Source organism: Puma concolor, chromosome E4 (genome assembly GCF_028749965.1).
Source record: "Puma concolor isolate L17-30 chromosome E4, mPumCon1.1.hap2, whole genome shotgun sequence".
NCBI classification, from domain to species: Eukaryota; Metazoa; Chordata; class Mammalia; order Carnivora; family Felidae; genus Puma; species Puma concolor.
The window spans coordinates 61119521-61144411 of NC_141683.1; the positions used below are offsets into that span (position 1 = coordinate 61119521).

Sequence of the window (24891 nt, forward strand, 5' to 3'; positions counted from 1 at the left end):
ATTTCCCTGATGAGGAGTGACATTGAGCATTTTTTCATGTGCCTGTTGGCCATCTGAATGTCTTCTTTATTTTTTTATTTATTTTTTAATTTTTTTAACGTTTATTTATTTTTGAGACAGAGAGAGACAGAGCATGAACGGGGGAGGGTCAGAGAGAGGGAGACACAGAATCTGAAACAGGCTCCAGGCTCTGAGCTATCAGCACAGAGCCCAACGCGGGGCTTGAACTCACAGACCGCAAGATCATGACCTGAGCCGAAGTCGGCCGCTTAACCGACTGAGCCACCCAGGCGCCCCTGGATGTCTTCTTTAAGGAAGTGTCTATTCATGTCTTCTGCCCAGTTCTTCACCGGATTATTTGTTTTTCAGGTGTGGAGTTTGGTGAGTTGTTTATAGATTTTGGACACTAGCCCTTTGTCTGATATGTCATTTGCAAATATCTTTTCCCATTCCATCGGTTGCCTTTTAGTTTTGTTGATAGTTTCCTTTGCAGTGCAGAAGTTTTTTGCCTTCATGAGGTCCCAATAGTTCATTTTTGCTTTTAATTCCCTTGCCTTTGGGTGTCAAGTAAGAAATTGCTGCAGTTGAGGTCAGAGAGGTTTTTCATGCTTTCTCCTCTAGGGTTTTGATAGTTTCCTGTCTCACATTCAGGTCCTTTATCCATTTTGAGTTTGTTTTTGTGAATGGTGTAAGAAAGTGGTCTAGTTTCATTCTTCTGCATGTTGCTGTCCAGTTCTCCCAGCACCATTTGTTAAAGAGACTGTCTTTTTTCCATTGAATATTCTTTCCTGTTTTGTCAAAGATTATTGGCCATATTTTTGTGGGTCCAATTCTGGAGTCTCTATTCTATTCCATTGGTCTATTGTTTAACATAGTGTTGAAAGTGCTAGCATCAGCAATCAGACAACAAAAGGAAATCAAAGGCATCAAAATTGGCAAAGATGAAGTCAAGCTTTCACTTTTTGCAGATGACATGATACTATACTACATGGAAAACCCAATAGACTCCACCAAAATTTTGCTAGAACTTGTACATAAATTCAGCAAAGTCGCAGCATACAAAATTAGTGTACAGAAATAAGTTGCATTCTTATACACTACTAATGAAGCAACAGAAAGACAAATAAAGAAACTGATCCCATTCACAATTGCACCAAGAAGCATAAAATACCTAGGAATAAACCTAACCAAAGATGTAAAAGATCTGTGCTGAAAACTATAGAAAACTTATGAAGGAAATTGAAGAAGATACAAAGAAATGGAAAAACATTCCATGCTTATGGATTGGAAGAATAAATACTGTTAAAATGTCAATACTACCCAAAGCAATCTACACATTCAATGCAATCCCAATCAAAATTGCACAAGCATTCTTCTTGAAGCTAGAACAAGCAATCCTAAAATTTGTATGGAACCACAAAAGACCCTGAATAGCCAAAGTAATATTGAAGAAGAAGACCAAAGCAGGAGGCATCACAATCCCGGACTTCAGCCTCTACTACAAAGCTGTAATCAGCAAGACAGCATGGTTTTGGCACAAAAACAGACACATAGTCCTGCCTAAGTTTATTTAAAACATTCTCCCTGACCTCTCCTCCAGGAGTCAGCCTGAGGACACTTTTCTTTTTTGCTGTCTTCTTTGTTCTCTGCCATAAGCCCCAATAAAGCCTTGCCTGAAACTCCTGTTTGGCCTCTGATTAATTTTTGTTGTTTAGAGAGCCCAGGGGCCAGGTATGGTATGGAATGGAGTGGCATTTACTTCCTTATCATCCATAAAGCAGCACTGTCAACCCTGGGCAACTTTTCTTTCTGAAGTCAGCAGAAATGGTCTGATAGAGCATAAGTGTCAAGGACTATGCAATTTGTAATTCATGTATACTGAATAATTTGGGGAATAACTCTACAGTTTTGCCAGAAAGTCACTTTATTCTCAAGACATTGGGACATTTTATCTTTCTCTCCTATATTTGATTATTATTATGATTTACCTTAACCATCTTTTTTTCTCTCATAGTTATTTGTTCATATTTTATGTGTTTTTATTTAAGAGCCAGAGAAATTTACTGAGTCCATGGAGTCAGCTTCTGATCACTCACCTGCTCATACCAGCACTCAACTAGGTTGAGTCTATGTCAGGTTATCTAAGGTTCTAAAAACAAAAATTAAACCAACAAACTTAATTACTTCATCAGATTGTAGCAAGGTGGATTTTTTTTCTCCCTGTTGACGTTTGGGTATTGAATGTGATTGAGTTTGAAGACAGCAGACTAATTTTCTGCTCTGCTAAGCGAAATAAGTCAATCAGAAAGAGACAAATATCATATGATTTCACTCATATGTGGAATTAAAGAAACAAAACAGATGAACATATGGGCAGGGGGGAAAAAGAAGAGAGAGAAACAAACCACAAGAGATTCCTAATGATAGAGAACAAACTGAGGGTTGACAGAGGGAGGTGGGTGGGAGATGGGCTAGATGGGTGATGGGCATTAAGAAGGGTACTTGTCGGGGCGCCTGGGTGGCGCAGTCGGTTAAGCGTCCGACTTCAGCCAGGTCACGATCTCGCGGTCCGTGAGTTCAAGCCCCGCGTCGGGCTCTGGGCTGATGGCTCAGAGCCTGGAGCCTGTTTCCGATTCTGTGTCTCCCTCTCTCTCTGCCCCTCCCCCGTTCATGCTCTGTCTCTTTCTGTCCCCAAAATAAATAAACGTTGAAAAAAAAATTTTTTTAAAAAAAAAGAAGGGTACTTGTGATGAACACTGCGTGTTGTATGTAAGATATGAATCACCGAATTCTACTCCTGAAACCAATATTGCAATGTGTGTTAACTAACTAAAAGTTAAATTAAAAAAAGAATAGAGAAGTTATATGGACTGGAACCCTTTATATGCTGTATTTTGGTGCAGACCTCCATGTCTTAAAATAACCCTTGTCTTATCAATATTCTTAATTTTAATATTCTTTTATAATATTGCCCTGGGCACTCATTTGCCAGAAAGATGAGCATTGTCTTTATTAAAAGCCATCTCGTTACTTGGTTTTAAGTGGTATAATGATGGGATCTGTGGGCCTGACTCTTATGGACAGTAACTATGATAAGTGGTGTCTCCTTCCCTAAAATTCTTGGGCCAGGTCACAATAAACTGGTGAGAAAAAGCAAGATTACTATACAGTTGAAATTCTAGAAGCAGGTTCTAAAACTTTGGAGTAGCTTGGGATATTTCCATTAAATTCATGCTTTTTAATTCTTTGGATCTTTTGTTGCATTGTATTTCAAAAGCAAATTTTATTTTCAGTACAAACCCTCAGAAGATCTACTGATCTGTCTTCAAACCCTCTTCCGCTGTTAAAAGAAGCTTCATTTGAGGGTTCATGGCTGGCTCAGTCAGTAGAGCATGCGACTCTTGATCTCGGGATTGTGAGGTCAAGCCCCACAATGGGCATAGAGCTTACTTAAAAATAAATGAATAAAATAAAAAGTGAGCAGTTTTAAAAAATAAAAAAAAAAATGAAACTTCATTTGAAGAACTAGTCTTTGCTAGTAAATACCATCACCTGAAACCTGCATTTCAAAAGAATCAGTGAATGCAAAACAGAACATAGCTGTTTTTCAGATGAAATCTTTAGTTTCTATAAACCTATTAGAGTGTATCTCATACAGTAGTTCTTGGCTAAACTGCTTTAATGTTTAAACAAAAAAAATAATAATTAAAATAATAATTTTAAATTCTGAAAATTAGACTCAAATTCAAAATATGGTTGTCTACTCACACTTCTCAATGCATTGAAGTACTGTATTTGGCTGTTTTGAAACATCTTTATGAGTTATAAAATAAAGACTGCAAATATAAAGCATCCAAATTTTTCATAAAGAAGAATAGATGCGTGTTTCTCCGTGTCTGAAAAATCTTCCACCATATATTAAAAATGCAGAAGAAACTTTCCTACAAAGAAACAAATTCAGGACGACAGACTTTTAGCTTGTAATTATAAATGGTAAAAGAAGATATTTTGGAAGAAAAGAAGCCTAAAACCATTTTTGTGTCAAAAATAATTCAGCAGAAAAATCAACCTTTTATTTTTGTTCCAGGACTTAATAATTCAATTGTATTTTTCCCCTAAAAAAAGCCATAAACAATGATTGCAATGGTTAAATAAGTACTTTTTTCCTTTAAAAGTCTTATAACATTATGACCAAATTACTTCCAAATTTATCTTGATTGATTTCTAAATAAGACATACCACTTTAAAATGAAATTCTTGTATCCTAGAGAGTATTACAAACAGCCAAAAAACAAGAGAGGAAAACTGTATTATTTTAAAGCATGCTTAAATAAATAAATGTTTTGCAGATCACTAATAGCCAATAACATTATTTGGAAGGTTTGGAGGTGATCTGGTTTGCATTACACATATTTACACTTTAAAATGCCTTCATGAATTAAGTCAAGCTTTACTGCAAACAGATGCTAAGAAATATGAAAATATATAGAGTTTGCTGTATTAAGATTATCATAATCTAAGGGACTCATTTCCTAAGATTTTCAATAACTGTTTGGCATTATATTTTCCAGAGAGCACAATCAGATGAACTGGAAAAAATTGAAAAGCATGGCCGGTCCTCCAAAGACAAAGAAAATGCCAAGTCTCTGGACAAACCTGAACAGTAAGAACAGGACCTTGTTGAGGGCAGCCTCTTTCCATTTGGAAAATGTAGCATCTTCCGTGCATAATTGTTACGAATATGAGGATAAACATCTGTTTATATGAATTATATTCTTCTTAACTTGGCTTTATTTCCTTAGGTTCCTTTATGAACTGTCACTAATCCCCAACTTTTCAGAACGAGTCTTCTGTATCCTCTTCCAGTCCACATTTTCAGAAAGCATTTGCTCAATTCGTCGCAAACTAGAATTGCTACAGAAATTGTGTGAGGTGAGTTCCAGTCCATAGACAGCTGACGATTGAGTTCTGATATTTAATTGTGTTCAGTCATGTCCACATTTCAAAATCGTTTTCTGTTATTTACTCTACAAATAAATTTGGAGAATAGCAGTTCCACAAAAGAGAACATACGATGACTAGTTTCAAGATCAAAGAAAAATTCGGAGAGTTGCACGCCACGGGGCTGGTTGCTGCAGTGTTCTCATTATGCTCCTGCGTCCGGGGATTTCTGCCCCTTCTGCTTTTGCCAAAACAAAATTTTCACTTTCCCTGGTCCTTTCTTACATCAGACTTCAGATTAAATGTGATTTGAAGGCACTCTATTTATTTGCCTTCAGTTTTGGAAGGGGCCTTCAACAAATTGTTAATGATTCCATCCAAATGATTTAGGAACAGCTGTATGACTCAACAGAAGATGAATATTCTCCAGAAAACAAAGAATAAATGCTTGGCATGAATTACTAATATTACCATTTAAAACAATTTGTCAAAAATCAATAGTACCATTCGTTCTGGTTGTGGTAAGTTATTTTGAAAAGTAGTAAGATGTTATTAAAGACACATTTTCAGAGGAAAGAATACTTGCAAATTCCAGCTAAGCTTCATGTTTTGGAAGAAGTGAGTGTGAACTTTTCAGGGATAAATCTAAATTTGGAATTAATCGTTAAAACTGTGTTTTGGTTTCCTACAATTTATGCCAAAAATTTGTATCGTAGGTACAATTAGGGTGACGGCAGCAACATTCTTTTCTAGTAGTTCTCATATTACAACCTTATTTGTTTTCCATGCAGTTGCATCAGAAATGGCTTAGAATGGTGTCTGTCACTTTACAAATGTGTACGTGAATTCTTGTAGGTGGTACAACTTCCTAAAGCTAACTTTGGGTAAACTAAAAATAAAACTATCCTATAATCCAGCATTTTCACCGTTAGGTATTTACCCAAAAATACAGATTTGAAGGGGTACATGTACCCCAATATTTATAGCAGCATTATCAATAATAGCCAAACTATGGAGAGAGCACAAATGTCTGTTGACTGATGGACTGATGAATGGATAAAGAAGATAACTTATATACATATATACATATGTGTATACATATGTATGTACATATATATGTATAATGTACATATATATGTGTACATATATATGTATATATATGATGGAATATATCATCAAAAAGAATGAAATCTTACCATCTGTAATGAAGTAGATGGAGCTAGAATGTATTATGCTAAGTGAGATAAGTCAATCAGAGAAAGACAGATACCATATGATTTCACTCATATGTGGAATTTAAGAAACAAAATGGATGTGAACCTATGGGAAGGAGTGTGGGAAAGAGAAGAGAGAGAAACAAACCACAAGAGACTCTCAATGTTAGAGAACAAACTATGGGTTGACAGAGGGAGGTGGGTGGGAGATGGGCTAGATAGGTGATGGGTACTGAGGAGGACACTTGTGATAAGCAGTGGGTGTTGTATGTAAGTGATGAATCACTGAATTCTACTCCTGAAATTAATATTGCACTGTATGTTAACTAAAATTTAATAAAAAAATAAAGTTAACTTTGGAGACACTACTCTTAAAATATCCTAATAATATACAATGATACAGTTTGGATGTGACCCAAAATTATTAGTATGATATGAATATCTGCCACTGACTTAAGAGAATTCAAAGAAAACTTTGTCTAAGAGATAAAATGTTCTTTACTCTATCTTACAGACATTAAAAAATGGCCCAGGGGTTATGCAAATTCTGGGTTTGGTTCTTGCTTTTGGCAACTACATGAATGGTGGAAATAAGACTCGAGGACAGGCAGATGGCTTTGGGTTAGACATTCTTCCGAAGCTGAAAGATGTTAAAAGCAGTGTAAGTATTTTGTGTGAATGAATGTAGGCAAATTGAGAATTAGAAGGTTTGTTTAGTAATGAGTTTGACTGTAAACATGTTGTAATAAATGTTTATGTTCCAAGGTAAAAAATGCCTTTATGTTCTGAGCTAGGTAAAAGTATATGGCCTTCGTATGTTTATGATTTTGTGAATGTTTCCCAAAGTGAATAATTATTAACACTATGTTTAATGAATAATTGAGTAGAAAATAAAAATAATTATTTTTTCAGTCTATCATTACCATGTCTGCTAAAATTTATCCTTTTGGAGTCTGAGGACTAATTAATTTTCATAAATTAGGCAGTATTATTCTTCTCTTCTGTGTTAAGTAATGGAGGCCAATAGGCTTGTGTTTTAAAAACAAAATGAAGATGGGTGAAAGTAGATTATAAATAAAATGTAAAAAATTATCTTATTTTTCTACATATCATATTCCCCTTGACACTGGTATATGTGGGAATGCCCAAGCCCTTTTGCAGGACTAATTAATTTTTGATCCTACTTCTATACTGGTATTTGTTTAAAGTTAACATCTAAGAGATTATGAGAGTGCCAGTAAAAATATAAGATTAGGGAACAACCATGATGGTTAGAATTAATGTCTGAGAATATAAACTGAGAAGATAATAGAATTCTATTTCTCTGATGGAATCTCTACACAGAACTGTATGATAAAGGAAATTATGGACATGTTTTTAAAACATTAAGTTTAAGGGGTGCCTAGGTGGCTTAAACAGTTGAGCATCCGACTTCAGCTCAAATCATGTTTCGAAGTTTGTGAGTTCAAGTCCCACATTGGGCTCTGTGCTGACAGCTCAGAGCCTGGAGCCTGCTTCAGATTCTGTGTGTGTGTGTGTGTGTGTGTGTGTGCCCCTCCCCTACTCACACTCTGTCTCTTTCTCTCTCAAAAATAAATAAACATTTAAAAATATTTTAAAATATTAAGTTTAAGTAAGTAGTTGGCTCATAGAAATGGAAATAGTAGAATTGTTCTTCCTAGATAAAGAATGTAGTTGAACCTTGAATGATGTGGGGCTTAGGGCACTGACCTCCTGCTCAGTCAAAAAGCCACGCATAACGTTTGACTCCCAAGACTTAAGTACTAACAGCCCACTGTTGACAAGAAGTCTAACCAATAACGTTAATCTATTGACACCTATTTCATATGTTATATGTAATATATATACTGTATTCTTACAATAAAGTAAGCTAGAGAAAATATTATTAAGAAAATCATAAGGAAGAGAAATTACATTTCCAGTATTATACTGTATTTGTTGACAAAAATCTATGTGTAAGTGGACCCACGCAGTTCAAACCCATGTTGTTCAAGGCTCACTTTATGTCTCCCTCATAAGAAACAGACACTTTTTTTGTTGTTGTTTCTGGTGGTCAACAACTCATTTGTTCATTCATTCATACATACACTCATATATTCATTTAACATTCTTTCATTGAGTTCAGTGAAATACCAGTTACTACTTTTCCAGAATTGAATAAAGCATAATCCTTTCTTGGAATACCAGCAGCATGTAATTTTTGTGATTTTTTATGGGTATATTTGTTCAGATGCTAGTATATTTGTATGACACAAATTTTCATAGGAACCTCCAGTATGTCAACCTGATAAATCACATTTGTTCAAAAGCAAAAGGTCTCTTGGAAGCATTGAATAGTTCTTAACAACTGATTGTTGAATTGAAACAAGTAACTTTTTCAAATAATACTGGAACGTAAATATCATTGACATAATTTTTAACATAAAAATGGATCTGAGATAGATGCTGATAATCGTAATTACATATGAATAAAGGATTATTTGGGTTTTTTTTATTGGTTAGTATATCTTATTCAATCTCCAAGTAAGTTAAATTTTATTAATTTAAATAATTAAGGAGTATCCTAGATAAAAATTACATAATAAAATCAAGAAGCAAGATTTTTTGTTTTTAATAATTTCATTTGCATTCGCGTAGAGTTATGCTAGTCTTCCTGATTTGATTCTTGCTCTATAAAATGAATATAACTGTGTCTACTTCTTAGTACTGTTTGTGGACCTGCATGGACAGAGCTGTTACTCAGATCACTCAGAATTTTCACTCAGCATGCCTATCAGCAGGCAGTTAATAAATATTTTGTTAATTCATTCAAGTACTGCTAACTGTACTGCATATTTCTTTGAATTATATTAGGAAAGAGAACGGAAAGTTGGTTAAATTATATGCAAGCAAATGATGTTCCTGAAAAATATATTAATTTTACTATTTTAAGATATTACTGCATAATATCTTATTATATTATTACTATACATTACAATGAAGAAAGTCTCTAAAAGCTGTATTATCATATGTCAAACTAAATTATGAAAGGCTATTGCTTTTTATAAATAGAAGGAAAATAATCGTTAGATTGAACATTTCAGGGAATGTAGTTTGTGTCATATGGTTTTTAAATATGTGTGTGTGTGTGTGTGTGTGTGTGTGTGTGTGTGTGTGTGTATTTGTCCTCCCACATTCAGAGTATCTAGTTCTAATTTTGAATGATGAAAACTTAATACCTTTTAAATGTGCCAGAAAGGAGGTAAAAACCTATTCTTTGAAGCCTGTTAGAATAGAAACAATTCTACATTTTTTACATGTACACAATTCTATGTGTACATAGAAATACACACCGCATTGTTTATAGCTACCTGGATATTAATTCCACAATCTCAGATGCTGACATAGCAATTTATAATATAGACTCGCATTTTTAAAGCTCCTGCTGACTTGAAATTGTACTTAACTTTATTTTCTTTATCTACTAACAAGCCTCAATCAAACTTACTGTTGCAGATTGATACCTGCTGGTCCAGAAGTGGTATAGAAATGCTGGCAATGTTTAATCATTTCAGTTAAGATAGTAGTTATACTTTTAAACATAAAGCATGATAATTAGTGAACTAATTTTCTGATGAAAGAGGGTAAAACAGGAAAGTATTCACAGTTGAGACTCCACCCTTGAACAGCTGGGTTTCCATTTGGGGCTTAGATTAAAACACTGGGGAAAAACAGGATCTTCTGTGCCAGTGAAATCCTTAGATGTAGGGGCTGTAGTACTTTGAAATATAGAATTTCACATTTTATTCTAAATGTTCTCATCTGTGTGTTGATTTACTGGAATCTATTTTATTTGACGCTGTAATATTTAAAAAATATATTTTTACTTACTTTGGTCTTTCTGCCTAGGACAATAGCAGAAGCCTTTTGTCATACATTGTCTCCTACTATCTTCGAAATTTTGATGAGGTAAGGCAATTTTTACAGTGATATTTTGTTATTGTTTATTGTTGAGTGATTTGGCAGTTTTTGCTATTTTGCCATTGCCATTGTTGTATTATTTTTATTTATATTGATGCTGATTTGTTTTAAAATTATGTGTTTTTGCTAATTAGGATGCTGGAAAAGAACAGTGTGTTTTTCCACTGCCAGAACCTCAGGACCTTTTTCAGGCTTCACAGATGAAGTTTGAAGATTTTCAAAAAGATCTCAGAAAACTAAAGAAAGACTTGAAAGGTAACTTATAATCTTAAAGAGTCATGTTTGTATTATTTATGCTTTGTTAATGAGAAAAACCTGACTTTTCAATGTTTTTTAAGACAGCAAATCTTTAACAGCATTGTAAAACTAGATTTTTTTAGTGTGGCAAAAGAAAAATTTTGCCAATAGACTAGTTTTTTTGTTGTTCAAAAAGTTACGTGTATTAGACATTTAGATATTGAATAGCATATTGGTTACTTGAATAGCAATCCCCTTGATCAGAAACAAATTTGATCATCTTGTTTCCACTTTATAGCCAAGAACATTTGTCCATTTATCATGATATTGTTAAAAGATAAATAGTTCCTCCCTATTGGGTATACTTGCACAAGATGTTGTGGTTTGTGAACTTTCCTGGGAACAAAAATCTTCTCTCACATGTTTGGTCAAAAAACACATGTATGTATAACATCTTTATTAACAGTCACAAAGCCTTGTATCAAATCATTTTGAAGAGAGATTAAAATTCTTCAGATTTCTAGAAAAGACCTTGGAGAGCCAAAGCAATCTTGAAAAAGAAAACCAAAGAAGGAGGCATCACAATCCTGGACTTCAAGCTATACTACAAAGCTGTCATCATCAAGACAGTATGGTACTGGCACAAGAACAGACACTCAGATCAGTGGAACAGAATAGAGAACCCAGAAATGGATCCACAAACGTATGGCCAACTAATCTTTGACAAATCAGGAAAGAACATTCAATGGAATAAAGACAGTCTCTTCAGCAAGTGGTGCTGGGAAAACTGAACAGAGACATGCAGAAGAATGAACCTGGACCTTTCTTATACACGAAAATAAACTCAAAATGGATGAAAGACCTAAATGTAAGATAGAAAGCCATCAAAATCTTTGAGGAGAAACTAACATTTTAAAATAAAAAATATCAAATTGGAAAAGGAGAAGTAAAACTGTCATTATTTGCTGAGGACATTTTATATACAAAAAATCCTAAAGACTCCACCAAAAACTAGGAGACTAATAAACTAAGTTGCAGGATACATAATAAATATACAAAAATATATTACATTTTTATATAGCAACAAAGGACTATCCAAAAGAGAAATAAAAGAAACAATCTCATTACAACTGCATCAAAAAGAATAAAATACCCAGGGATAAATTCGACCCAGAATGTGCAAGATCTGTACACTAACACCTATAAGACATTGATGAAAGAAATTAAAGAATATACAAATAGAAAGCTATTCTGTATTCATTGTTTGGAAGACTTAATATTGTTAAAAATGTCCACATTACCCAAAGCAATCTACAGATTCAATGCAATCCCTATCAAAATTCCAATGGCCTTTTTCATAGAATTAGAACAAATGATCCTTAAATTTGTATAGAACCACAAAAGATCCACAATAGCCAAAGCAATTTTGAGAAAGAATAAAGCTGGAAACTTAATACATACCTCCTGATTTCAAGGTATATTACAAAGCTAGAGTAATCAGAACAGTATAGTATTTGCATAGATCAACTGAACAGAATAGGAAGCCCAGAAATAAGCCCATATATATATGGTCAATTAATTTATGACAAAGGAGGCAAGAATATACAATGGGGAAAGGATGGTCTCTTCAATAAGTTGAGGCTGGGAAAACTGGACATCCAAATGCAAAAAAAAAAAAAGAAAAGAAAAGAAAAAGAAACTGGATAGTATCTTACACCATACCCCAAAATTAACTCAAAATAAGTTAAGGACCTGAATGTAAGACCAGAAACCATAAAACTCATAGAAGAAAACATAGGCAGTAAGCTGCTTGATATCAGTGTGGGTGATATTTTTTTGGATCTGACTCCAAAGGCAGTGGCAACAAAGGCAAAATAAACAAATGGGATGGAATCATTCTAAAAAGCTTCTACACAGAGAGGGAAACAATCAATGAAAGGACAAGGCAACTTACTAAATGGGAGAAGATATTTGCAAATGATAAATCCAATAAGAGGTTAATATCGAACCTATGTAAAGAACTCAAACAACAACAAATACATAAACAATCCAATTACAAATGGGCAGAAGATTTGAATAGACATTTTTCCAAAGAAGACATGCAGATGGCCAAGAGGCACATGAGAGATGATCAACATCACTAATCATAAGGGAACTCCAAATTAAAGCCACAGTGAGATCTTACTTCATGCCTGTCAGAATGGCTAGGATCAAAAGGACAAGAAACAAGCGTTGGTGAGGATGTGAAAAACAAGGACTCTGCCTGCACTGTTGTAGTGTAAATTGGTGTAGCTACTGTGGAAAACAGTATGGAGTTTCCTAAAAAAATTTAAAATACAACTGTCATGGAATATAGCAATTCTACTTCTGGGTATTTATCTAAGGAAAATGAAAATACCAATTTGAAAAGCTCTGCGTGCCCCTGTATTCATTGCGGCATTATTGACAATAGCCAAGATATGCAGGTAACCTAAGTGTCCATCAATAGATGAATGGATAAAGATGTGGTATGTATATATATGTATATACAAACACACAGAGGAATATTACTGAACCATAAAAAAGAAGGAAATCGTATCATTTGAAATAACATGGATAGATCTTGAGTGCCTTTTGTTGAATGAAATAATTCTGACAGAAAAAGACAAATACTGTATGATTTCACTTGTATGTAGAATCTAAAAAGAACAAAATAAAACAAAACAAATTTCAGAGATACAGAGAATGGATGGGTAGTTGTTATAGGGGAGGGGTTTGGGTGGTAGAAAAAAATGGGTGAAGGGGATCAAGATGTACAAACTTCCAATTATGAAATAAATAGGTCACGGAAATGTAATATACAGCAGGATGACTTTAGTCAGTAATATTGTATTAAAAATTTGAAAGGTGCTATTAAAGGAAATCTTAAGAGTTCCCATCACAAGGGAAAAAAATGTTTGTTGATAGATGTTAACTATTGGGGTAGCCATTTCATAATGTATACACATGTTGAATCAGTACATCATTTACCTAAAACTAGTATCATCTTATATGTCATTTATACTTCAATGATAATTTTTAAGATAAAGAGATTTTATGTGAGAAAAAGTAATGTTTATACAGATAGTTTATATATATATATATATATATATTTTTTTTTTTTTTTTCTTTTTTTTGGTAAAATGTCTTTGTGATCATGAGAATTGTTGCAGAGTTGAGAACACCTCAGTTGTGTGTGTAAGCCTCCTGCTAAATCTGTTAAGCACCGACAGGGAATAAATAAGTTTATGTGAGATTTTCATTTGATGTTGCATTACTAGATAAAAAGAAGAGACTTGATTACCTGTGTCCATAAATCAAATGTGATATCACTTTTTAAGAGATTGTATCCCAATTTTGAAATATTTATCCAAAGATTTTGGTCTATAATCAAATTTATGAAGTTGATATTTTCATCACAGATGCTTTTATATGGATTTAAATCCACAGAGCAACATTATACACTTACATTTTCTAAACATTCAACAGCATTCGTTTATAGTCCTGGTGCATGTTAGGCATTTGCTAGTTTGCCATGGATACCAAAAGATATAAGTATCACTGCCAAGGAGGGGTGAAATTCTGTCACTTAGATGTTCTCCCTTAGAGCCTCAAATATGGGTGCTCACTGATTGAGCCCAAGAATGACTGCCTCATTTAAAAAAGATACATAAAACTATGTTACATTTGTAGAATACTATATTATTATGTATTTAAGAATGATTTCTTGGGGCGCCTGGGTGGCTCAGTCGGTTAAGCGTCCAACTTTGGCTCAGGTCATGATCTCGCAGTCCGTGAGTTCGAGCCCCGCGTCGGGCTCTGTGCTGACAGCTCAGAGCCTGGAGCCTGTTTCAGAGTCTGTGTCTTCCTCTCTCTCTGACCCTCCCCCGTTCATGCTCTGTCTCTCTCTGTCTCAAAACTAAATAAACGTTAAAAAAATTTTTAAAGAATGATTTCTTAAAACAATAAGAAACCCAAACCATTCATGTGTAGTATGTATTATACTTAAAATTTTGCCAGGTATCTTGGTTTGCTTATAAAATTCTGTTTCCTGTTTCTCTCTCTCTTTTCTCTCTCTCTCTGTCCTTTGATTTGGTGCTAGGGGCATTTGTGGAATATCTGGAAAATATTTCACACTTCGATCAACAATTCAATCTTGCAAAGTAGGATTTTGTACTTTACCAGTGACTTAACAATGAGTGGAATGGTAATCTTATTACCAGGGAATTTTCTATTTGGTTCGGTTGGTTTATCACTTTGGAATGTTACCTCATTTATTTTTCCTATCTACATAGTTTCTTACTACAATTATTAAATGTACATATAGCCATGAAAGTGCAAGTTCTCACAAGTCTTAGAGCTAAAACAAAGGCAACAACCACCCACCAGATAGTGGTGTTGAAAGGAAACGTAACCATCGCCACTGAGTACTGTTTCTTCTTGCTCATCTGTCTTCTTAAGTAATGTGGTTCACTACACGGATTAGGCACTGCAGGAGCGTTTTAGCAATTTTTAGTACTTTAGAGGGTTGAGAAGGTGGTGATTTTAAGCCCCACAGCTTATACTTTCTATTGGGTGAAGACAAAGTTCTCTAAAAAGCGATCAGCTATCACCGATAGCATTTGTTAGAACAGTATTTTCTCATTTGTCTATGAATTGTTGCAATTTGCTGCTCTAGCAATGGGAAGTTTCATGACCAAATGAATGAATATAAGAAGTGCTGGGTAAGATGAAGAGAATTTAAGGAGTTCTCTGAAAGAAGGGTTGGCAGCAGTTTCCTAATTTATTTGACCACAAAGTCCTTTTTTTCAGAGTATCTGGTAGTTTCTCTAGTCAGTGGAACACATTTTAAGAAATACAAAACTGATACCAAGTTAATAACAGACGCATGGCATTTTCCAATGAGGAGCTTACAGTGAAAGTGGAGAAAGAAACTGTAGTTTATGAACTAATGTTCATTTGTGTTCTAGTAAAATGAGATTAGTTGAAGAGCTATTTAACACGCTGTCAAACTGTGAGGTGTCCTTTGAATACTGACAAAAATCATAATTTAATCATTCCTTTAATGTTTTGCTTTTCCAAAATTTGAGTTTTCCCACTGGGGAAAAAAGATATTTTGTGACACAAGGAAGGAAATCTTAAGAGCTGAAATTTAAATTCATTTTCTGGGAAAGTTTTAGCATGAATGCAGCATTTCATATTAACAAGTCATAAAATAAAATTGCCTTGTGTTCCTTTCTGGAATGAAATGGGTATAAATAGATATGTACATTGATTTGACTAAATGGGTGTCAAATGGGAGACTATTGGATTATGTTATTTTTAATATTATTTAAAATAATGTCTACTTTGACAAATAGCCTATTAAAAATGATTCCTTCTAAGTGATCAACTTAGGTAATTCATTTAGGAAAATTCAAAAATTCAAATAGCCTGTTCTCTTTTTTCTTTTTTTTTTTCAAGAAGAAAGTTGTTTTTAGAAGGTTTAGAAACTGAGCTGATGTGTATACAGAACTTATCCAAATACTTTCCATATAATAAATATTGGCTATTCACAAGGAAAAATAGAATAAATTATGTGATTAATTTGATAAAAAGGAAACTATAACCATTAAGTTACTCATCTTCTGCCTCTGTCACTTGTTTTATTTCTGCTTACAGACGCTTTCTATGTCTAAGGAAGACTGGGAAATAATATGTTTATGGCTCAGGCATTTTAAGAAAACAGCTGAATCTCATTTTAACGTTTTGTAAGAGCATCCACCATGCTTGGTGTCTATACCTGTTCCCGAGATTTCCACAGCTCCTCAGGGTACTCCTCTGGATTTCTGAGCTCAGTGACATGTAGTTTGTTGAGCAACCTGATCTGCTTTTGATCTCTTTTGGCTGTCAGCAGCTTTTCTTGATGCAGCCATGCCAAATGATGACTTCTGTTCCAGTGCCTTTCTTAGTTAGAAGTTGTAGCACTTGCCACATGACTTAAATCAACTCAACATGGACAAGTCATTGAGTAATTAAGTTACCAGAACTGGGCAAGAATGTTCTCAGGCAAATTATTTCGGTATTCTCCCCCCCTCCCCCCACTTCAATACCAGACTTGAAAATGTTTAAAATTCATGAGCTGTATCTTCAAATTGAAGTCATATCTGTGTTCAGATATATACAGGAAAACCCAGTCTTTAAAATTGTTTGTATTGATTTACATTTGTTTGTAACTATTTTATTTACAATTGTAAATTTCTGATTTTTTTGTTTAAGGAAAGAATGATATTATAAACTCAACTCAAATGCAACCAATAGCTTTTTAAAAAATAACATTTTATTATGATTTTAAAATGAGTATCAGTGCAGCATAGGGACAACAGACAATATTGAAAAATGCAGAAGAGAAAGTAAGTTTATCTGTGGTTCTACAGTCTAATGGTAAATAATGTTAATATTAGGCATTTTTAAAAAAAAATTTTTTTTTTCAACGTTTATTTATTTTTGGGACAGAGAGAGACAGAGCATGAACGGGGGAGGGGCAGAGAGAGAGGGAGACACAGAATCGGAAACAGGCTCCAGGCTCTGAGCTATCAGCCCAGAGCCCTACGCGGGGCTCGAACTCACGGACCGCGAGATCGTGACCTGGCTGAAGTCGGACACTTAACTGTGCCACCCAGGCGCCCCAATATTAGGCATATTTTTATCTGGTGTTATTGCATGCATATGCACAAATTATACCAGTGGAGCCATGACATATATAATTTTTGGCCACCGTTATTTACCCTGCTTTATATTTGGGTCATTTAATTAATTCCCATTTACATTTTCTTCTTCTGGTTTTCTATTGTTTTGACTAATTAATTTTTCAGTGTTCTCTCTCTGAATCTTCTAATACATTTTGGAAACCGTAGATAATATTTCTATTAATTTCTGTAAATTAATTATTGAACTTAAATGTTTAATATATTTTTTAAATTTATATATCTTTTTAGCATACTGTAAATTGTATTTATCTTTCCAAATAAGATGAGAGTTTTGGAACATTCTATCTAATAATTAAACTCCCATCTTTCTTCTAGTGTTATTTTTTGGACTTCTAGTCCCAATATTTTTCTTCTAAAAATTACTAATGTCTTATAATCCTTAATAATAATACTTATCAATATTAAATCAATCACTATGCTACCATTTTTAGTTCCATTTTCCCCCATCTCATTTGGGTCTTCTCTTACTGAGGGTTGGTGGGTCTGAAATTCTTAGTCCAAAAAATGACTGAAAAAAATCCTCCTCATTTTTGAATTCTTATTTTTTTGAATATTGAATCCTAGATTGACTTGTTTTTCGTCAGTATTTTGAAGATACTTTTTCTTCTGCTTTTGGGGTGACTTAGAATTCATTCATTCATTCATTATCTTGCTCTGTACTTAGTGAGAACTTTCAGCTTGAAAACTGTTGTTTTCTTTAATGTCTACAGAATTCTCAGCAATTATCTGTTCAGTGTTCATTACTTTTCTTCCCTTTACCTGAATCTCTTTTTAGATGTATATTAGAGCCACTTAGTCTAACTTTCTATATCTCCCAATTTCTCTTTCATATTTAAAAAATCTACCCCATGTTTTTTGCTATAGTCTTCATGCATTCCTCAACATTGTCTTCTAGTTCATGAAGTCTCTCTTCAACTCTGTCCAATGTGATGTTCGTAATATCAGTGCAACTAATAATGATATGTTTGTTTCCAAGATTTCTAATATGATTTTTTATTATATCTGTTTTTACCTTTAAAGTAATTCCATGTTCTTATTTTGGATATTATCATTCCTTTATCTCTTTGATGCTTAAAAAATATATTGAAGACCTTTTTGGAATTTCTATAGTTTTTGTTTCATCCTTCATTTGTCAATAGTTTTAAGCTATTTTTCTACACATTAGTTTCATTTTGGTATTGGAATGTTGACTTAGAACAAATGTCAGAAAATTGCAGCCTGTGGGCTAATTGAGCCCTCTTTTTGTAAACAGAGTTCATTTGGGACATAGCCATACACACCCAATTATGTACGTATTGTTTATGATTGCTTTTGTGTTACAAGTTGAGGATTTGACTGTAACCATCTATCAATCAATCTGTCTCTTGCTCTCTCCCTTCTCCTGACCCCCCGGATCCTGCATTCTCTCAGTTTTTTCAATTGCTTTGTCCTGACCTGTTTTTGGCTCCCTGGCCAGAACCAAAGCTTGTGTTAGCAGCCTGGGGCCCCTGCCCTTTGCCCACATGTACATGCATATAAGGCTTACATGCATATTAGGCTTATTGCAGGTTCAATATCAAGCTAGTTAATGACTTAGCCGAGGTCTTGCCTGGAAAGCTATGCCTGCCTATGCTTGCTTCCCCAGGCACACAGCTGCATGTGGACTGTAGTTGTTTTCATCCTCCTTTCATGATTTGGGGAACTCAGTCACAGCTCCGGGCTTTCAGTTGTGAGACTGGTTCCATTTTTGGCTGGGTGAATTCTCCCTTCACCAGTCTCTACATAAACCAAGATCTCTACCTTCTTCTCTGCAGGCACATTCCAGTGACCTCTCACTTCAGCACTGCTTATTAACTTGGGAGACTTTAATATTTCTGGCCCAAGGAGATATTAACATTTTTTACATCATAATGTGTTGTTTGGTGTTCTCTTTTTATGTTTTTATTTATTGCTATGTGTCTTCAGCAGAAGGAAGCCTCAGCCTATGAATTCCTCATTATATTGACTAGACATCTGTATTCACTTTTATAACTTACATGTTTTTTCCCACTGAAAATTATAACATGAGCATTTTCCCATGCCATTTAATACAATTCAAAAACCATTTCAGATGATTTCACAATAATCCTTCTTATGAGTGTGCCATAATTTAGTGAGTAATTTGATTCTTGTAAGAAATTAGACTTTTCCCAGTTTTCCCTACTCTTAAGAAATATGTTGAACATCTTTATTCATAGTGCTTTTACTATGTCTCTGATTATTTCCTTAATATAGATTCTTAGATTCATAATTACTAGATCAAAAGCACTGAACTTACTTTTTTAGATTCTTGATGACTTATTAGATTTAGAGTGTAAGGAATCTTAGAGAAATTATAGTCTAATACTTTAATTTTCATTCAACAAATTTTCATTAAATTAATAGAAAGTACAAATAAAAAATAGACCCTTCCTTCATAGTTCATAGCCTAATAAGAGGGCCAATGATTATATGAAAAACCACTATGAGGTATAATAAATGTATTTTGGTGATATAAATAAAATACTACAGAAACACAGAAAAGGTCATGATTAAATATATTTGAAAAATTATATTTAAATTGGACTTTGAAAGATCAGTAAAATTCCCTCCAGGAGAAAGAAAAATAAAATTTCAAGCATTGGAAAGAGCATGAACAAAGTCACCAGTCTTGTGACTATTTCAGTTTTGATTGTCTATTGATCTGTGAGGCCAGGAATTTTTTAATTTATACCAAGTTTATATCTGAGGGTAAAAAACATTCACACCTGAGTTGGCTCATTACAGAATTCATAAGTAGGGTCAAAACTGTGCATATATATGGTTTGAAAAAGCCCAAAGCCAGTAATTTTGATATGCCTTTCAAGGTAGTTTGCTGTGCCTACTCCATGCCAGTGTTTTATATGCATTGACTCAATTTAATCTATGTGATGTTGATATTATCATTAATCCTCTCGTTAGTGATTAGGTAACTACAAGTTATAGATATTAAATACCCTGCAAATGAGGGCTGGATTTCAACCTGAGGAGCCCAATCCAGAGCTCATCCTCTTAACATCAACACTAATATTGCCCCTTGTTTAGGTTTACGGAATGGAACCCTTCAGGGAAGATTTGACATTGACCGTCTTTAGTTCTTACAACATACCTGACATGATCTGGACTTAGTGAGTGAGTGAACCAATAAAGTAAAGAAATGGATGGTGAAATCTGCTAAAACTAGAGCATAAGGTGCTCAGGGGTGTGTAATTGGAGGATGTCTAGGCATACTTGGGAAGGGTTTTAAGGATTGGCTGAGAAGTTTGGATTTGATTGTGCAATCATTGCTTAGACATGGGAATGCTTTTAGGCAAGAAAGCAACACTCTCAGACATGCATTTCTGAAAGCCAATTCTGAGGATTTTGTGAATGATGGTTTAGAGGGGAGACTAGAGGGGCGCCTGGGTGGCGCAGTCGGTTAAGCGTCCGACTTCAACCAGGTCACGATCTCACAGTCCGTGAGTTCGAGCCCCGCGTCGGGCTCTGGGCTGATGGCTCAGAGCCTGGAGCCTGTTTCCGATTCTGTGTCTCCCTCTCTCTCTGCCCCTCGCCCCTTCATGCTCTGTCTCTCTCTGTCCCAAAAATAAATAAACGTTGAAAAAAAAAATTTAGAGGGGAGACTAGAAGCAGGAGACCTAGCTAGTTATAGATGTTGAGTGCATAAGCTAAGTTCCTTATGGCTGCAATGAAGAGTAGGATAGGTTATAGGAGCTTTACAAGGTTTTGGAACAGGAATCTGTAATTGCACTGACATATACAAGACAAAGAAGAAAGAGGTACAAGAGGGCTTTAAATTTCTAGCTTGTACACCTGGATGGATGCAAACCTATTACAGAAGGAAACACAGGAGCAGTGTTCCATAGGGATGGAAAGTAGTCTATGACTTATTTTATACATATTAAGGTCCTTCAGAACTTGAAGAAGTTCTGTCAAGAATGAAGTAAAAAAAATATGCAAGCAGCATGAGAAGCCCACAGTCTGTTGTAATTTGGCTAAGATCAGAGTTCCAAGCTGAGTCAGCATCAGACACCCAATTTCACACATTCCTTTCAACATGCTTTCCACTGCCCACCTAGATTTTGGTCCAGTATACCTCCCCACATACAGTGTGTTCTATAACCCATTTCTTATTACATCTAGAATTGTTATCCGTACTAAAAATCAAGAGCACTTAGTGTTAGAATGATACAATTAAAAAATACCTATACTAAGGTATAATTTAGTCAGAAATAGGTGAGAACCTGAATCTTTCAGATTATAGTGTGCTTTACCATGGCATATTGAAGAGTGGGAGGGATACTAATAGAATCACACATTAGTTGTTGAGCTCTATTTTCTTTTTATAAGGCATTTCTGTATGTCCTTGTTTTTCTGTTGCATCATGTGTACCTGTCTCATGTAATACAAATCTTTTACAAGTGATCTATCAAATTTTCATTTTCCTTATTCTTCTCTGAAATTGTGGAGCTGTATTTTTACTGCATGTAATTTTCCTTGTTGGAATTTAGTATGTATCAGACATGTCTATAAAGTACTAAGCCTGGTCTGTTTAAGTCAACATAGTTTATTCAAATATGTGTTCGCCTCAGAGGCAGCTGAACTCAGAATTGGCATTTATTGAGCACCTTTTATTGAAGATACTTTGCTCAATTCCTAGAAGGAAAAGATGAAAAATAAATTGATCATTACACTTCAAGAATGTGTCATGTAGGGAATTACAGACAGGTAATTACACCATAGTATAGTAATGATGTTAACAGAAAGAAGAGTGGAAGGTGAGCCTGAAGCCGACTAGTTGGCTAAGGAAGACTTGAGTTAGGAATTGCTGTTAGAATGGAGTCATGACTTATGAATACTTTATAGGTGAAAAACTTATGGAGGGAAATTTGGACAGGCAGATCACCAAGTTCCATGGCACGAGAGGAGTATGTTCTTGGAATTGTGAATAATCCGACATGACTCAATTAGAGGCTGAGTGCAGGGAAGTAGAAAGTGATAAAACCATAGAGATATGTAGCAACTAGATCACAAAAGCCAGCATATGCATGCTGGACAGGAAGACTAGAAATGGATAAGGAGTGTGTGTGGACCTAGAATAGGTGGGAAGGAGAATGAAGAGGGGCAGAGGAGGATTTCAGGCAGAGGAAAGGTCCAAAATCCCCTGTATTCTTGGAACACAGTGAGTATGACATAAGAGAGAAACTTTTCTTATCATGTAGAGTGTACAAGTTGATTTGCTTTATAGCTTTACATTTTATCCTAAACATAGTATCCGGCCCCTTGAAGATGCTGCGTACGGAAGTGGAGTGACATGACTTATGTTGTGGAAATATTGCTCTAGCAGGCATAGAACTGGGGAGACCAGCTATGAAGGAAGTCAAATAAAAGATGGTAGTGGTTTTGACCAAGGATGATACCGAGACGATCGAAAGAAACTAACAAATCTTTCTAACTTTTAGGGGCAGTAAGAGTGATGTAAAGCAATTGTACCACTTTATAATCTCCTTCCTGTCAACGCTATGTAGGTTGTCATAATGTTTTGCTGTTTGAGATGTTTGCATTTATTCACAAAAGACTTGAAAGAAATGTTTTAATTTCTGATATTTTTTTCCAAAGCTAGTAAGGTTCAAATGTCGTTTTCTCTCTTCTCATACCCCCTTTCTTCCTCCATACTAATATGCACATGCACTTAATTCAAGTAAACCTTGTTCAAGATTCTTAGACTTTTCCTGCTGGAAATCTCTTGAATCTATCTCCATTACTTTCAGTGGTAATTTTGCTAGTGGAAGGGAGAGTTAATGAGAAGAAAATCAAGTTGTCAGTCATTCAAGTCTAAGATTTGATGCCATTTATTCATGTTAGAAAAAACTAATAAAGTTGTACTTTCTCACTTAAACTAATCACTTATTTTTCTGACAAGACTGCCTTGAGAAGGCCACGGCTAATTGAAGGTGATTAGTTCTCTGACATTTTGAGTTAAGATACATTTAATTTCATAAATCATTCATGATTGTGTTACAAAGTCTACTTTACAAAAATGTTTTTCTTTTCTTTTTCTTTTTTTGAATTAATCTTTTCTAGATTAATTCAAAGATGTAAGATGCCCTTTTGCACAGGGACACAGTATAAGCAAATTATCACAGGAAAGCATAGTCTTCCCATATGTAGTATGTGGTCACTATGGGCTTAAAGTCATTTACAACAATCTCGATGCAAATGTTTCATTCTCTGCGACTGAGGTTCTGCAGTTATTTCTTTCTTCATTTAAAATTGGCAAACTCTGGGGCGCCTGGGTGGCGCAGTCGGTTAAGCGTCCGACTTCATCCAGGTCACGATCTCGCGGTCTGTGAGTTCGAGCCCCGCGTCGGGCTCTGGGCTGATGGCTCAGAGCCTGGAGCCTGTTTCCGATTCTGTGTCTCCCTCTCTCTCTGCCCCTCCCCCATTCATGCTCTGTCTCTCTCTGTCCCAAAAATGAATAAACGTTGGAAAAAAAAATTAAAAAAAAAATAAATAAAATAAAATTGGCAAACTCTGGGGCGCCTGGGTGGCTCAGTTGGTTGGGCGGCCGACTTCGGCTCAGGTCACGATCTCGCGGTCCGTGAGTTCGAGCCCCGCGTCGGGCTCTGGGCTGATGGCTCAGAGCCTGGAGCCTGCTTCAGATTCTGTGTCTCCCTCTCTCTCTGCCCCTCCCCCGTTCATGCTCTGTCTCTCTCTGTCTCAAAAATAAATAAACGTTAAAAAAAAATTAAAATTGGCAAACTCCTATTCCTTCTTCTGTACTCAGCTAAAGTTGATTTCTCTTCAGGAAGCTGTCTGAATGACTTGCCCAGTAGGAGAACATCGGTAAAGCTACCTTGGTAGCTATCTAAATGGAGATTTGCAGAGATGCATCACAGCAAGTTAAATGTGAACATGTGAGAGTCAAAAACCATCTCAGGATACAGATTAGTAGTATACTTTTCAAAAATATAGTGGGGTGCCTGTGTGGTTCAGTCGGTTAAATGTCCGACTTCATCTCAGGTCATGATCTCCTGGCTCATGAGTTTGAGCCCCGCACCAGGCTCTGTGCTGATGGCTCAGAGCCTGGAGCCTGCTTTGAATTCTGTGTCTCCTCCTCTCTCTGCTCCTCCCCTGCTCATGCTCACTCCCTCTCTCAAAATATATAAACATTTAAAAAAATCTTTAAAAATGTTAGGAAGAGAACGTGAAATATTGGCAAAGATGTGGATTAGTGAGAACTCCTTTACACTGATGATAGCAATATAAATTGCTGTGCTTTATTTTGAAACCTTGAAGGTAGTGTTGTCTCTCGGCCCAAGGACATGATGTAGGGAGCACATAGGACTTTTCCAAAGTATTCGTCAAGTTCTGTTTCTAAGTTGGAAACTGGGTATATGTTATGTACATGCTTTATATGCTTCTCTGTAGTATGACGTCTTTAATAATTTTATTTAAGAAGAAATAAAAAGAGGGAACCACCCAGGAATCTGTTCAAATGAGAGTTGAAATTTAATCATCTGGGCCACATGAATTTAAAATATGTGATTACTCAGACTTTTGTATTCTTTCGGAAGAAATTATATAGCTTAGCAAATTCAAGAGTAAAAGCAATTAAAGAAATTTAATGAAAAGGACAAGCTATGTTTTAAATGACTTTAAACAGATGTTTGTTTATGAATTGTACTAATATAAAATCCTTTATAATACATTGTGCT

The 24891-nt window shown here is 35.1% G+C and overlaps 1 protein-coding gene across 1 annotated transcript in view; it reads left to right on the plus strand.

Moving 5' to 3' along the window:
- Window positions 1-24891, plus strand: part of FMN2 (formin 2) — a 399417-nt gene that overhangs the window by 251018 nt on the left and 123508 nt on the right. The window contains exons 9-13 of the mRNA XM_086694490.1: window positions 4572-4663; window positions 4803-4932; window positions 6670-6816; window positions 10065-10124; window positions 10271-10391. Coding sequence (XP_086550616.1) covers window positions 4572-4663; window positions 4803-4932; window positions 6670-6816; window positions 10065-10124; window positions 10271-10391 — 550 coding nt within the window. The remainder of the gene's footprint in view (window positions 1-4571; window positions 4664-4802; window positions 4933-6669; window positions 6817-10064; window positions 10125-10270; window positions 10392-24891) is intronic.